The sequence below is a fragment of the Balaenoptera acutorostrata genome, chromosome 15 (assembly GCF_949987535.1).
Source record: "Balaenoptera acutorostrata chromosome 15, mBalAcu1.1, whole genome shotgun sequence".
Taxonomy (NCBI): domain Eukaryota; kingdom Metazoa; phylum Chordata; class Mammalia; order Artiodactyla; family Balaenopteridae; genus Balaenoptera; species Balaenoptera acutorostrata.
In genome coordinates this window covers 68,187,758-68,203,214 of record NC_080078.1, presented here as the reverse complement: position 1 = coordinate 68,203,214, position 15,457 = coordinate 68,187,758, and the positions used below count along the sequence as shown (strand labels likewise).

At 54.6% G+C, this 15,457-nt stretch overlaps 1 protein-coding gene across 1 annotated transcript in view; it reads right to left on the bottom strand.

Moving 5' to 3' along the window:
- Positions 1 to 1,969: 1,969 nt before the first annotated feature.
- Positions 1,970 to 15,457, bottom strand: part of VSTM2L (V-set and transmembrane domain containing 2 like) — a 36,419-nt gene continuing 22,931 nt past the window's right edge. The window contains exons 2-4 of the mRNA XM_057530250.1: positions 13,853 to 14,022; positions 12,229 to 12,279; positions 1,970 to 3,342 (exon numbers count right to left, since the gene is read on the bottom strand). Coding sequence (XP_057386233.1) covers positions 3,070 to 3,342; positions 12,229 to 12,279; positions 13,853 to 14,022 — 494 coding nt within the window. The 3' untranslated portion in view covers positions 1,970 to 3,069. The remainder of the gene's footprint in view (positions 3,343 to 12,228; positions 12,280 to 13,852; positions 14,023 to 15,457) is intronic.

Sequence of the window (15,457 nt, the reverse complement as noted above, 5' to 3'; positions counted from 1 at the left end):
TGAGGGTTCCAATTTCTCCACATCTTTGCCAACACTTGTTATTCTCTGTCTTTTTGATTCTTGCCATCTCAGTGTGTGCAAGTAGTATTTCTTTATGATTTTGATTTGCATTTCCCTGGGAGCATTCCCATTTTACAGAAAAGGAAACTGAGGCTCAGAGAGATGAAGAGCTTTGCCCAGGGTCCTGAAACAAGGGTGGGCAGAGGCAGGATTCTAACCCAGGCACTGTTCTTTCCCCTGAGCTGCATCCCCAGTAGAGCAAGAAAAATCCCTCCAAGGAGGCGGGGACCCCTCTAAAGGGGGAGGGGACCGGAGATGAGACACAAGCCCTTGGGAGGGTGAAATGAGATCCTGTGGAGCGTCAGGATTTCCTGTGGAAAGTCTTTCACTAGTTCATAGGAAGTGCTCAAGACCTGTAAGTATTATTATCACTCTAGCATGAGCCTGTACCCTCCAGACCTTCCCAGAGGGATCTGGGCTTTTCAGGGTCTGCCTTGCACTTGGGCATTTCTAGAAGGGACCGTGTTCATGGAATAAAGACTGGCTGCTGGCCTGAAAGGACCACAGGTCATAGACCATCCAGCCCGAGGATTCTGCAACTGGTCCAGAGCCCTGCCTGCTTCATAGCCTGGTTTATCCATGTCCTCATCCAGCCAGCCAGCCAGCCTCCAACCCACTCTTCTCTGAACTTCAGTTTCCTCATCTCAAAACTGAGGATACATGCCTCCCTTTGGGGCTGCTGTGGCGGTCGGCACAGTGCCTGGGGCACACTTAGTGCTCAGCCAATGTCAGTCATCATTTCAACAGTTCCTGGTCCCTGCCCTTGAGGGAGGCTCGCTCAGTCTGGCTGGCAGGGGAGCTCAGGGACAGGCAGATGCCCCAGGCTCAGTGTGGGTGATGCTCATGATTTCTGTAGATGCACAAAGGAGGCGCCAGCTAGCCATAGTGGCTACCAAGGCTTGACTGACAAGCTCTCAGGCAGATTCTCAGCAGGACCATGGTGGGTGGGACTCTAGGCTGGGATGAGGCAGGGGGAGTCCAGAGCCCAGGGCATGATGGGAGCAGGGGCTCAGCTTGGCAGAGCAGGGTTCGATAGCTGTGTGACCTTGGGCAAGCCACTTAACCTCTCTGAGCCCATTTCTTCAACTGTAGTGTGGGGATGGTGATACCTGGGGAGAAAATGAGACCCCTAAAGTGCAGTGCCTAAACCTCCAACCTAGCCAGTCCACCCTTGTGCTCACATGCTCGGGGCAGTGCTGTTAATTATCGTGCACCCAGATGGGACCACAAATTTTTGTCAACAGTATAATGGATAAATAAGTTGATAAGTTGTAGATAGTCATGCAGTAATAAAAATGGACAAATTACAGACACATGAAACAACATGGATGAATCTCACAAACACAGCAGTGTGTTAAGGAATAGATATGGTATGACTCCATGCATATAAAGTTCAAAAAATGTAGACAAAACTCAACTATATTAAGATGATATACATATAGGTAGTAAAAGTGTAAAAAGAACATTGAGAATGGGATTACCTTAAAAATCAGGGTGGTGGTGACCTCTAAAAAGGAGGAGGGGGGTGATCTGGAAGACATGGGCTGGGCAGAGGGTTCAGTTATGGGGTGCTGCTTGATAAGCTGGTAGCTCACCCCTACTTGCTTTATAATTTATTCACAGAACAGTGTAAACATATTTTATGCTCTCTTCTGTATGTGTAGTTATCTCAAAATCTGAGAATAATTCAAGTGCCTGGTAATTGGATTGGCGCTGGACTAAGGCTGCTTTTCCTTTGACTTCTTGTGCCCCCCCTCCAGTGCTTTTTCTGTGCTTGGGGGGCAGAAAGCAGGAGTGAGAAGATGCTGAGTGAGGCGTGGGCGTGGGCTGGCCAAGCCCTTCCCACCTGCCCTTCTCCGGTGGCACTGCTCCCAGATACAAATGCCCCAGAAAGACACTGCCCAGAGGCTATTTTAAACCGCTTTATTCAGGTTGGCTGGTAGTCACGGACTGGATCATGTGTACAGGGTAACCCACCCACCCCTAGGCAAAGCCTCTCCCACATCCCCCGACTCCATCGTTGAGGTGCGGCCGGAGGTTTGAGCCAGTTCTGAAGGGGTGTTGGGCCCAATAGAAATATTTACAAATCACCAGGGGGTGGGTGCCCCCCTGATCAGGAATTGTGAGGGGATTGGTATTGGGGGGCCCTCGGCTCCCAACAGCCCCAGGCCCTTGGGTGGGTTTGGCATGGGTCCTGGGAGGCGGCTGGGACATTAGGAGCTGGCAGAGGGGGGCTCCTGGAGAGCCTCGAAGCCCCTCGAAGGGGTCCTGCTGGTGCAGAACTCTGCACGGGGCCATGGGGTCAGAGAGGAAAGGCCCTCCTTCCGACTTGCCATGTGAAGGGGCAGATTCCTGCCCCGGGGCGGGCAGGGAGCTGTTTCTTAGTATAAGGAGGCTGAACGTGAAGGACCCACCTGGAGGCAGTGGGGTCTCCCTCTCCTCCCAGCGCCCCTGTGAGCCACCCTGCCAACCGGCCACAGCTCTCCTGGGGATTCTGCTCCCAGTTCTTTGCCAGAGGAGAGGCCCCAGTTCTGCTCAGAAGATTCAAGTCCAAATTTGGGGAGGGGTCACTGTCCGCACCTCCAGGTCCAAGCAGGGGATGGTCGGAAGGAGGGGGAGTGAGGCTGGGAGGCCCCAGCTTGGGACGGGATGGGGGACAAGCAAGCAAAGCGAAACACTGGACTCTACTGAAGCTGGTGACAGAAGGTGGCAGCCCGGCCCCGGCCTGGTGCCCCACCCCAGCGTTCCGGGGCGGTTGTCCCCTCGGTGCCCCGGGCCACCTTCTCTGAGCCAGGTCACGGGGAGGGTCTGAAGGGGAAGGGTTGGGTGGGCCTTACATGCTGAGCCAAGGGGTGGTGGGAGGAGGGCCGACGTGGGGGTCACGGGCGGTCTCGGGATGGGGAGGCAGCTGGACCCGGGCAGTCCCGTCCCCAGCGGTCCAGCGGCTCCTCATGCACTCGGTACAGCCGTAGGGGCACAGGGCGGGCCGGCGGCGGGCTGGGCATCAGTCTAGAGGCTGCAGGCCTCCTCATCCACCGAGCGCTTCCGCAGCTCCTTGCCGGGCTTGGGGGGCGGTGGGGCGGGCGCTGCGGGCGGGGCCTCGGGCAGGTGCAGGACGGAGTTCTCTCCCGGCTGCACCCGCAGGTAGGCCTTTACCTTGTGGTGCCGGGCCTTGCCGTCGCTGAAGTCGATGACACGGCACTCGTAGGTGCCTTCGTCCGTGGGCTTCACCCGCGACAGGCGCAGCTTGTGGGAGATGTTGCTGCCCACCACCTTGACCACCTGGGGGCGACAGAGAGACAGTGACCTGGCCATGGGGGGCCCCAGAGACACTCCCACGAGGGCACGTGGAGTTCAACAGCAAAAGAGTAGAAGCAACTTCAATGGCCATCAACAGATCAGATAAATAGGCAGTGGTCAGTTCATTCAGTGGACTATTGCACAGCAGTTAAAAAGAATGAGCTAGAACTAGGCGTGTTAGAGCTCAGGGACATGCAGGAAGTGAAAAGATCTCATTGCAAAACTCCTACGTACAGTGTGATGCCATTTCTGGAAAGAAACACGGGAAAATACTCTACACTGGTTTTGGTGACTTGTGTGTGTGCAAGTTTGAAAACAGATGGGAGGGAACACAGTGGCCTCACAGCCATGGTTGTCTCTGGAGTGGAGCCCAGGGAAGGGCCGAGGACCTGGGGTAGACTGCAAAGTGAATCCTTAGCTTTGTTTCTCAAACAAACAAACAAACAAATAAATGCTGATCACAAATATATCAGATTGCTAACAACTGTTCAGTTGGTGCAGAGCAAGAGTGTGACATCTGTCTTTGTACTTCGGCTTTTTGCTCGTTTATTTATTTGATGTGGTTTTAAAAATTTTACTTAAAATTAAAATATAATTTATATAGAGTAAGGCACACACAGCTTAATGAAATTTTACTCGCATGTACACCGGTGTGACCACCATCCAGAGCAAGGCATGGGATGCTTACAACCCTCTGGAGCGCACCCTTGTGGCCCCTCCTTGTCAATACTCACCCCCGAGGGGTTACCCACTAGTCTGATTTCTATCACCATAGATTAGTTTTCCCTGTTCTTGAACTCCTCCGTGTGTGGCTTCTTTCACACAACATAATATCAGTGAGATCCCTTCATGTTGCACGGCTCAGTTTGTTCTTTTTTATTGCAGTGTAGTATTCCATCATATGGATATACCACAATCTGTTTATCCAGTCACCTGTTGATGGACATTTGGGTAGTTTTCAGATTACAGCTCTTACGAATAAATCTGCCACAAACATAAAGCTACTGTGGGTTTTTTTCAATTAAGAAAGAAAAGGCAGTTGGACAGTCATATAAGATAAATCATTGGGGAAGCTGGGTGAAGGGGACAGGGGACCCTGTGATCTCTTTTTGCAACTTTCTATAAGTCTGCAATTCAAAATAAAAAGCTGGAAAAAAGGAGAGGAGTTGGGCTTATAGAGTGGGGGGGTGGTAATGGGAGGGGGCTCCCATCCTTCCTTGTCCCCTTATTTCTTACAACCAAAAGGAGCCTTGCCCCACCTCCTGTAGCCCCTGCCCCACCTACACAGAACAGGGGAGAACAGTCCCCAACCGCCAGCCACAGACCCCCCTGCCCAATGATCTCACCACCAGTTGGCATTGCAGGCTCGCCAGGGCCAGGATGGAGCTGAGTGGGATTCAGACCTGTGGCCCCAGTTCTGAGCCCATCTGGTCCCTCTCCCCTTGGGCGGGGGGCAATGGGGACAGACAACCAGCCTGCCTATTCTTGCCACAGCCCACATTCTGGAGGAGGACACCCCTGCCGATCACCCTTGCAGTGAGGAGGCCAGGATGAGGAAGAGGACGGTCTCTGAGGGGGTGCATTCACTGTGCAGTGCGCACTCACACACATGACTTCTAATCACCCCACTAATCTGCTCTGGCTTCCCTGGCCCCTTCCTCCCAGATGCCAAGCTCCTTCTGGCCTCACAGCCTTCTGGTCTCTCTGCCTGGGTGCTGTCCCCTTGACTCCCATTCATTCTCAAACATCACCTCCTCCAAAAAGCCTTCGATCACATCTCCCTGTCTATTTCTTTCCTAACAGTCATCACAATTTGAGAACCATTTTGTTTACTTGATTTTTGTTTCTCTCTCTGGCTAAACTATAAACTCCACGAGGGCAGGGATGATACCCATTTTGTTCATCTTAGTGACCATCGCAGAGCCTGGTACCCTGCAAATAATAACGATAAAAACATTTGCTAAATGAATGGCCTCACTCTAGCTCCTTCTTTCTCCAAATGAAGTGGTACCCAGATACTACACTTTTTGATTTTAGGTCATGTATATATGATCCTACCCACTTTACAGATGGCGAAGCTACGGCTCTGAAAGAAGCGACTTTCCCATGGGCACTGAGTCAGTGAACGGCAGAGCGGGGAACTGACCCCAGGCCTGAGTCCATGCACTCAAACCCTCCAAAGGCGTGACAAGAGGCCCACAGAGGGCCACGTGGAGCTGGCAGGGCCAAGGGCGGTTTCCCAGGCTCCAGACGGGAAGAGAGCGGTGGGCAGCCATAAGGAGCCTGGCCCGTCCTCCCTTATTCTGAGCCTTCCTGGCTGGTCATCATCCCCCCACGAAGCAGGAAAGCCTGGGCTTACGGCACAGCAAGAGGCAGGAGGTGGGACGGAGGCAGAACTTCCCACCTTCCCACCAGAGCAAGCAGCGGGAGACTCTTCCAGCTGCCCCCCTGGGCAGGGGACCCCTCCTCTCCCAGCTGGAGGCCATCAGCCCTGCTGATTTCATCACCTCTGGCCAAGGGCACGGAGAGGTCCTGCGGCCCCGCCAAGCTCTCAGGAGAGTTAGGAGGTGCTGCTGCAAGTGCGCAGCGGGGAGCGAATTACTCAACATCTGTTTCCCTCACGGATATTAATTATCCTTCATTTGTCAACCCTACAAGGCGCTAATGGAGTAATAATGTGAAGGCTGGGAGCAGCGCTAGGGAGGGAGCACCGAGCCCAGCCCACCCCTCCGCCCAGCTCCGGCCCAGAGGCCAAGGCCTGGGCACCAGCTCCCTCCTGCCCTGTCGCCCCTCTGTGCGGCCTCCCCCCTCAGGGAGGAGGAGGGAGACAGGGAGCACGGCAGACGGTGCTGGGAGGCTGATTCTGACCCTGACAAGTCACCAGCACCCTGGCCTCGGTTTTCTTGGGCTAGATTCATCCATCCATCCATCCAGCTGACGACTAGCGAGCGCCCACTCCGAGCTGGGCGCTGGGGATACAGCTGTGAATCAGCCAGACCCCAGCAACATCCGCGCGCGGGCTCCAGGTCTAACGGAAAACCCAGACCTCACACCCGTAACCAAGCACCCCGGGGAGCTGGTTTCCAACAGGACGAAGGGAGGGGACACACATCAGAGGCTGCTCCCTCCCAGCTCCAGGGGTCTACGCCTTTAAGCACCGTCCGGAGAAGGCAAATAAGAAAAACAGTCACAGCAGTAACGGTATTGCTGGTAGCTAGTGTTTATGGAGCGCTTGATCCCTGTGAAATGATGTGCTAAATAGTCTACACCTTATTTAAACCTCATAATAACCCCGTGATGTAGGCACTGCTGGGATACCCACTGTATGGGTCAGAAAACGGAGGCTCGGAGAGGGGAAGTGATTTGCCCAAGGCCACCCAGCTGGTGACAGAGACCAGGCCTTAACCACATCTCTGGGGAGCCTCCCGGAACCAGTAAACCACAGGTCTTTCTACCCCCTCCCCCATCATTCCATAGGCCCCCAGCCCTCCATGTCTGGGGGGAGCCCAGGCCTTCCTCAGAAGCACCTCCTGTGGGAGGGGCCCCATCATCCTACCCAGGCTTCTTGTGGGTGGTGGAGCAGCCTGTTGGATTTCAACATTCACAGACTGGGCAGAAAAATCCTATGGCCCAGGCCTCCAACACAGCCGGAGAGGTTATGACGGGAAGAGACCCCCAGGCGGCAGCTGGCTGTAAATCATAATCACCTCGGCACAGGCATCGACAGGCCTTAGCAGTGCAATTAAGTACCTAATTATGCTGAAAGAGACAAGGCCAGTCCACACCAGCACCAAGCTCAGCCTCCTCCCTGCTTGCCCACGGCCCAGGCCTTTCTGGACACGGCAGGAGCCCACAGACCATCAGGTGGGCAGGCTGGGATCTTTCTCCCGAGCCGAGCCAGGAAGAATGGGTGATGCTAATTTGCGTCCATGGTGCCAGACCTTTCCTCCACGTGGCCTCAGCCTAAGAGTGACGTGGTGGCCCTGGGAAGGGGCTGGGTGGGGAAGGGGGGTCAGAGGGTCCCTGCCCCAGGCCAGGGCTCGCTCTGAGCTCCGCCACTCCCGTGCCTCCGTCAGCAGCACCCAGCCACCTCACCAGCCCCTTGGCATGTCCAGAACCCAACCCAGAGTCTCCCCAAATCTGGGCCCCAGAAGGCTTCACCCATTCCAGCTAGACCTTCCCAAGTCATCATCCCCACTGCTCCTTTCACACTCTGGCACAATCCATCTCTGAATCCCACTGATCTTCCCTCTAAACATCACTGGGCCCCCTCCCCTTCTCTCCAGAATCCAGATCCCCAGGCACTGGCCAGGACAACACCGCAGCCTCCTCCAGGGTCTCCCCAAAGCCACTCTGGCTCCTTCCAATCTGTTCTCCCGTGACAGCCAGACAGATCTTCCCAAAACGCCCCCAACTTAGAACGCTTCCTTTGATGGCTCCCAGCAGTGGCTGCCGGGGGGGACCTTTGGGGTCTCATCCCCACCTTCCCCTCAGCCACAACAGCCTCCTGCAGTTCCTCCAACACACACACCCAGAGAAGTTCCCCCTACTCCTAGTCAACCTCTCTACACTTCAGTGCTCACTTCACCTCACTCCACCTCCTCCAGGAAGCCCTCCAGACCCACCAGACTAGGTCAGGTCCTCTGTTACTGGCTGCGTTCCTTCTCATTTTGATGGTCACAGTTGTAATTTTACTTTTTATCATGAGGGATTATTGGATTAACATCCATCCCCCACACTGACTGGGAGTACCGTGAGAGCAGGGACTGGGAGTGTGTGACCATGGCCTTCACAGAGTAATCTTTGCAGTCCCAGCCAAAGGTGGGCTGCTCTATGGATGTCTCAAGGGATTTCCAAGATGGATGGAGTGATTTTTGACTCCACATGAATCTTGCCTCCCTTTCAGACTTCAGAGTTCCATGCCCTTTGTATATTGTGAATCACGGCAGGAATTTCAAGAAAATATAGAAACGTCTACTGCAGAAAATAAAATCATAATACACCATGACCCACCGCTTGGCCTGTTAATCCTTAGTGAAGGATGCAGACCTCGTGTGCTGCTCCGGTGGTCCCAGCCCCCATCCCCCGCACCAGAAAAGATGCGGTATCCATATGTGTATCATACCTGTGGGGCAGCCAAGCGGGGTAAACAGGGGTTTGACCTATAGGGCCACTTGGTTGATCGGACCAATGAAGCTGCCTTTTAACCATTTATGGAGATTTGGGGACAGGGGGCTGCAGTATGCTTCCTGAGGCCACTTTGGATGTACCTAGCTTTTAGGGCTTAGCTGGAGAGGAGGCTTAGGATAAGTGGGCTGGAGCACGAGGCCACACGTATATGGGGACCCAGGCTGCCCACGGCTATTTTGGACGAAACAGGTTACATGAACTGAATCTACAGCACAAACAACTTTGGTTAGACCAAAGGAGGAACTAACAGTAATGAAGGCAGGTAAGCCCCCTGGGAAAGAAGGTGTGTGGAGAATTTCACCTTATTTTACAATTAGGAAGTCGGGGGCCATCTCAACTTGCAAAACTGGTTAAGGGGAAATTAACCTAAATTCCAAAAGACAGAACTTCAGTTAGGTCAAAAGAAAAGTTTCCAGAACTTGAAAATGGACATAGCAGAATTTACCTGAGCCACAGGAATAAGGCCCTGATGGTAGAATCCTCAGCATATACAAGCTCCCAAGGGAGATATTTTTAAGGCCAGGGGGTCCTTTCCCAGGCCCCAAGTTAAATGAGATAATTCATGTAAAGTACTCATCATGATTCCCGACATATGGCGGGCACTCAATAAATGTTAGCTGCTTTATTATTACTATTATTATGATTATCATCATCATCATCACAGATGCCTGTCCTCCCATATAAATGATCTCCCAATGAGATTCTGAGCTCTATTCATTCCCTCCCATTTCCTGTAGAGAAGCTGGGCCTCCTTTCCCTGCGCCACACATGCTAGGAACAGGAGTCACGTGATTCGAATACTCATATTAAGTTTCCACTCTAGTACCCACTGTCATTCACACGGCCAAATCCAGAGGACTTTACAGTTGCCGAAGTGTTTTCATATATTCATTAGACAGCAGCGAGGGGGGAAAGAGAGGCCCAGGGAGCTGGCAGAGCTGGACCAGGACTCAGGTCCTGTGACATTCAGGGCTGGCTCCACTGTGTCCACACTGTCCCACCCCCGCACTCAGCACTGCCATATCTCAACCTTCCCAGGGCCACCATGGTGTCCCCAATGGGTTACAGAGCCCATCACGGAGCCCTGCCGCCACCAAACTCCCAGAAACTCACTGTACCTCCTCCTCCGAACCTGAGGCCCTCCAGGTGCTGACGCTACCAGCGGGGAGACTGAGCCGTTTGGCTTTCACAGTTTTTCAAAAATCAAATTAGGTCCCAACAGTTAAAAATTGGGAGATTATTCCATGGAACTCGGGATTTTTAGGTGACATGGGACTATGGGGCCGGAATTCCTGCCTGGCTCATCTAGCTCCTACAGATACAGGGCCTGTGGTCCCCAGGTCCCATAGTTTCACACAAGCCCCTTCACGGCTACACGTCCCCTGTACACATCCATGCACAGGCATGATGCACATCGTGTTGGCATGTCCGTTTATCAAAATCTGTGTCTGGCTTTACACTGCCATTGGCCTGGGGGTGTGTGGGTATGTGTGACAGTCACTTGATAAATATTTATTGAGCACTAACTACCTGCCAGGCACCGTGCCAGGCTCTGGAAATGTAACAGTCAGTCAGGCAAGCACAGTCCCAGCCCCACTGTCTCCAGGGAAGACAGGCCTGAAACAAATGCTCACAGGCATGGATAAGTGCAGACAGAAATGCAGCCAGCAGGGAGAAGGAAGGGGTGCCGGCTGAGTTCCAGGGTCCAGGGAGGCTTGCTGAGCTGAGCTCTGAAGGAAGAGAGAGGAACAGTTTTCTAGGCAGAGGGACTGGCCTGTGCAAAGGCCCAGAGGTGGAAGGAATGGGAGGCTGGAAGGCAGCGGGTGGAAGGGGGCGGTGTGAGCCGGGTCAAGCAAGACGAGATAGCCCAGAGGGTGAGCAGAGCAAGTTGCACAGAACCTCGAAGCCCGCAGAGAAAAGTCTGAGCCTTCTCCTAAGCTGCGGGAAATCGGGGTGTGCCTCTACTTACAGGTTTCCACTAACTGCGCGTCTGTGTATTTAAGAACGGTCACATGCAAGACGCTGTCTGCACAAGGAACTGGGTCTGTGCTTGTCTGTGAGTTTCCTAACCAGAGCCCCAGAGCCCCAGCTGGTTCAAGAATCGCCGGGGCTAGGATGGGGTGGGGGGGATTGCACAATCATGCTGAGCACATTTATTTTATTTAACCAGTTAGCACCTTCGCATTCCCCTCACGTGGGGCCCAACAGCCTTGAATTCTAATCCTCTAAGTCAATTAGATTATTCTCTCCTTTGCCTGAGACGCTCCTTAAACCCCAAACAAAATCATCGGCGAGAGAGTTGCCATGAACAGGGTATATTAATACACACACAGATTTCTACCTTCCTGGGCTTAACTGATGGGTGTTTGGGCAAGAAATGGGGTATTACGTATGGGTGTGCCCTTGGCAGAGGGTGAGGGTTAGGGTGAGGGGCTAGGGATTTAGAGAGGGTGGACCAACGGCCGCCCTGAGCTGGAAATGGCTCAAATTTCCAGATCGCAACTCAGAAAGGCCCCGGGGCAGATTGCACAAATGATGCTTTGAAGGCCCTTGTCTGTCATCTGCCTACCTCCTGCTTGAGCTTCTGTGGGAGCCTCCCTCCTGGCCTCCCTGCCTCCGTTCTGCCACCTCCAGTACCTGGCACAGCACCTCATGCCTCCCAATGCCCACTCTTTACACTGTGACTTCTGCTCAGGGAGCTCCTCTGTATCTAACTGGCCTTGGGGTCCCGAGCTCCCCCGCAGGTCCTTGAAGGGCTTCAGAAGGAGCAGCAGAAAAGAGTGATTTTGGAGGTCACTCCCACACATGCACATTCATACCCCGGCGGGCACCTGCATCTTCTAAGTATGTGTCCAGTGGACTTCTAACCTCCTGCCAGGCTGACCGCATGCCCTGTGCACAAATCCAACCTGGTCCCATGGCCACATGTGTCACCAGGCCGGTCCCCTCTACACAGTCTCTTTTCTCGATCCTGCCTGCCTCTTCCAGGCCCTGCTTTGGGTGCCCTCCTCTACAAAAACTGTCAATCCCTGAGTCCCCTGGGTGCCCCACCTCACTGGGCTCCAGCATAGCCTGGAGACAAAAAGCTGGAGGCAGCTCAGCCAAGTCACGACCTCCAGCAAGGCTTTGACCCCTCTAAGCCTCAGTTGCCCCACCTGTAAAATGGGTGAAAGCTTGCCCTTCCCCATAGAGATGGAGCAACGATAAAATGAGTCAATGCATTAGAAGTCCCGGCCAGTCTTGAAATCCTTCAGCTGTAGTTCCCCTGTCCCGCCTCACGTCTGGAGCCAGATGACCCAAGTGACCATGAGATGCCATAGCAGTCATTCGTGATGGGCCAAAAAAAGCTGGCTCAGTATCATTATACCCTGTTGGTTCCCCAAATAAAAAATACTGCTGAGACAGACATGAAGCATCAGGGATGCACACAGCCTTGGCCCCAAGAGGAGAGAATGCGTCTTCTCTCCTCGTCATTTGTTTGTGCCTGTCATTCAATGAACTTGAAAAATCTCTGGCTTTTAAAAAACAGAGCCAGGCCAATTTTTCCCCCTTCTTTTTTCCTTCTCCTCCATCTTCTTGCCCAAGCTCCCTGCTGAACTGGATTTTTTTTTTTTTTTTTTTTAATTACAGCTGTGTCCTCCATTAGAGCCCTTGTGAGAAGTCATTACCAAAACTCACACTTATTTTGGTTGCGTCCTTCCCTGCGTCTTCCTGCTGAGATGCTTTTAGCTGTTGGGAGCGGGAGGGTGGAGAAAACAGAGACAATGTGTTAGGATCACGGGGTGGGGATACGAGCAATGGCTAAGATGCTCGCGACCGCAAGTGATGCTCTGGGGACTACGGGTCTAGAGGTTGGGGTCCTTCAGCTCTGTGTCCACTCAGGGGATGGAGGTGAGTCAGAGCAAAGGAAGATAAAGGAGGTGCCTATAAAACTGTGCATGTGCTACGCATTCTGATATGTAGGGTATTTGGAGATATACAGGGAGGGTACGTGTGAACAGGCAAAAATGTGATTCGGGCTTGGTGTGTCTGTAGGAGTGTGTGTCTGTACACTTGCATCTCTCTATCTGTGAATGTGTTGTGTTTTCAGGAGTGTTTGCAGCAGATGCTCTCGGAGCCCTGCCCACATACTATCTCCCTGCAAGCTGACCCCAGAGGCGTCCAACTGCAAAGCCTGCAACTCTTTGCCTAAGGGCTTTCTCTGACCACTGGAGTCCTTTGAGCCTGTGTGCTGGGGGGTTGACACCTCCAGGAGCTAGATGAGTTTAATATATATGTGTGAATATGTTAGAGGCCATTTCATGAAACATGCAAGAATGTGTGAGCATGCCCGTGTGTGCATATGAAGGTGTGTCATGTAAGTGTTCATAAGTGAACAGGTGGGCAGATACATATGTGTTTGCATAATATTTACATGTACACAACCGTAAGAATGAGAGTGTCTTAGTTTGTTCCCCCAGAAGCAGACCCTGAGACAAAGATTCAAGTGCAAGTGGTTTATTTAGTAGGTGATCCCAGGAAACATCAGGAGAGGAATGAGTGAGTGAGACAAAAGAGGGAAGGAAGTCAATAATGGGTATGTCATCAAGCCAGTTACCACCTTGGGCAACTGGAACTTACTCCCACTGGGCACCTGGGGGAAAGGGAGTAGGATGCCCTTCAGTTATCCCAACTGAGGAGCAAGGGAGCTGGGGTATTTACCCTCCAACTCCCGTCAGTCATTGATGGAGCGCTCCTCCAGCCTGCCTTGCTGGCCAGCAGGCTCTGTTGTCCAGAGAAAACCCTCAGGCAGTGTTGCAGGGATTGGCAGCGGGGCTGGTGGCAGGGGATGGTACTTACCCGGCACGTGGGCGGGGACACCAATAGCGTCTGCACCCCGCCATCCCCTCCCCCCCTCCCCGCCGCAGGCGGGCACAGTGTGTGCGTGGCAGCGTGTACGAGTGCAGAGGTGAATGTGTGTGCCGTGACTGGGCTGCCTCGTGTGCCTGCACGTATGTGGAAAGGCATGCATGCACACGTGTGTGTGACAGCTTCTGTCCCTCTGGCCTGCTTCCCCACCTGTACACGAAGGGAGGGGCTCTACTCCTTGGAAGGCCCTTCTTAGCGGGCCCATCCCGAGTGCTCAGCCTGGCTCCGCCCCCTGCCCCTCCACACAAACAGGCCTCCATTCCGGGAAAAAGGGAAGGAGACAGCCGGGGGCTTCAGAGGACGGACAGAGCTGGGGCCACGCCCCTCCGAGGAGGTGAGGGGCAGAGACCAGGGCTCGCCCAGCCGCACTCGGAAGTCTCCCCAGGGGCGGTACCTGGTTCGAGGCCCATCCCTGCTTGTCCGTCCAGTCTCTGTGGCTCCGCACGTACCACCACTGGATCTCCAGCGAGTAGGAGGGGGAGCCGCTGCCGCGGAAGGAGCAGGCCATCTCCACGTCCTCGCCCGTCCGCGCCGTCATGTCGTGGGGCGTCTCTGTGAACAGGGCTGTGCGGAGAAACCGGGGGAGGCGGGGCCGGGGCTCAGGAAACAGCGGGGCCGGCGGCCCGGGGCCGGTGCGGGGGCTGGAGCGGAGAGAGAGGGAGCGGCCGGGCCTGCGGGCGGGGGTGGCCTGGCTGCAGGTGCAGCACCTGGACGAGCTCCGCGAGGCTGCGCAGAGGCCTGTGCGGCAGCAGCTGGCCAGACCTGGGGATGAGGGAGTAGGCCCGGGGCCCCGAAGGCCCCACACAGCTGGGCCTTGATCGCGGTGCCCGCGGGCACCAGATTCTCTGAGAAGGGAGCGATGGATCCGAGGAGGCCTTGGTTGGAAGGTGTGAGCAAGGAGGCCAGGGAGGAAGCTGCCGTTTTCATCAGTTCTTCCCCGATTTCTCCAGTTGCCCCCATCCTGGGTTATTCCCCAACCCAGGGCACAGCGTTCAGCACCGTCTTTGCAAAACCAAATCGGACCTACCCCCCGGCCCCCTCGGAACCCTTCATCGGGTCCCCTCTGCACCAGGTTGGGGGGCAAGCCCTGCCCACCTCTCCCTGGTCTCCATTCTGTCCTGTAAACATGCCTCACTTTCTCACCTCACTTTTGCCCTCGCAGTTCCCAACGCCTGGAATGTTCTTCCCTTGGTCCCTCTTCGTCCAGCAAGTCACTCAAAGCTCAGCTGAAACTTGGTCCCCTCAGAGAGGCCCTCCCTGGCCACCTGGGTAGGTTCCTCTCAACCGCCCACCTCCCACCTGCCCACCTCCCACCTGCCCGGGGAATGGCCACGGTCTTGCATCGGTTCACTGCCTGCACTGCCTGTGCAAGCTGCATGAGAACAGGGGCCAGCTCTCCTGTGGCTACACATCTCCCGGCACCTCGCAGGTGCCCCAAACGGGTGATACATCCTCCATCCTCTCAAGAGCCCCAGGAGGCGGTGGGAGACACATGTGCCTCCCATCCCTCCAGCAGGCTCCAGCTCGCCCACCAAATCCCAGAGCAGGCGGTTCCTGGGACCCAGCAGGAGCCCCACCCACTGCCATGCCCACCACGCTGGCAGGTAAACAGAAAACAAATCCCCGCTCAGTGCAGCCCAGCACCGCTCCCCACCATATGTTCTGACTCTCGTCTCTCCAAATAAATACTGTCCTGAGATGTAATTAGAATCCTTTCCTCGTCTCAGGAGAGATTTTCTCGCCCTGGAAAGACGCCTGGCAACAGGCAGGTCACCCAGGGAATGCTGCATCCATCAGTGCCCCCATCCTGTGCCCACTTTGCTGCTGCAGCCCGCCAGACACCCCCCACCCAGCGGGCAGACAAGCCCACCTTGCAGCCCCGGTGGTCCCTCAAGGCACCGCTCAGCTCAGGGCAGGAGGAGGACAGAGTCTGACTGGGGGTGAGGGTCCTGCTCTGGGGCCACCTCCCTCCACCCCCTCCCCATGATCCCGAGGGTTT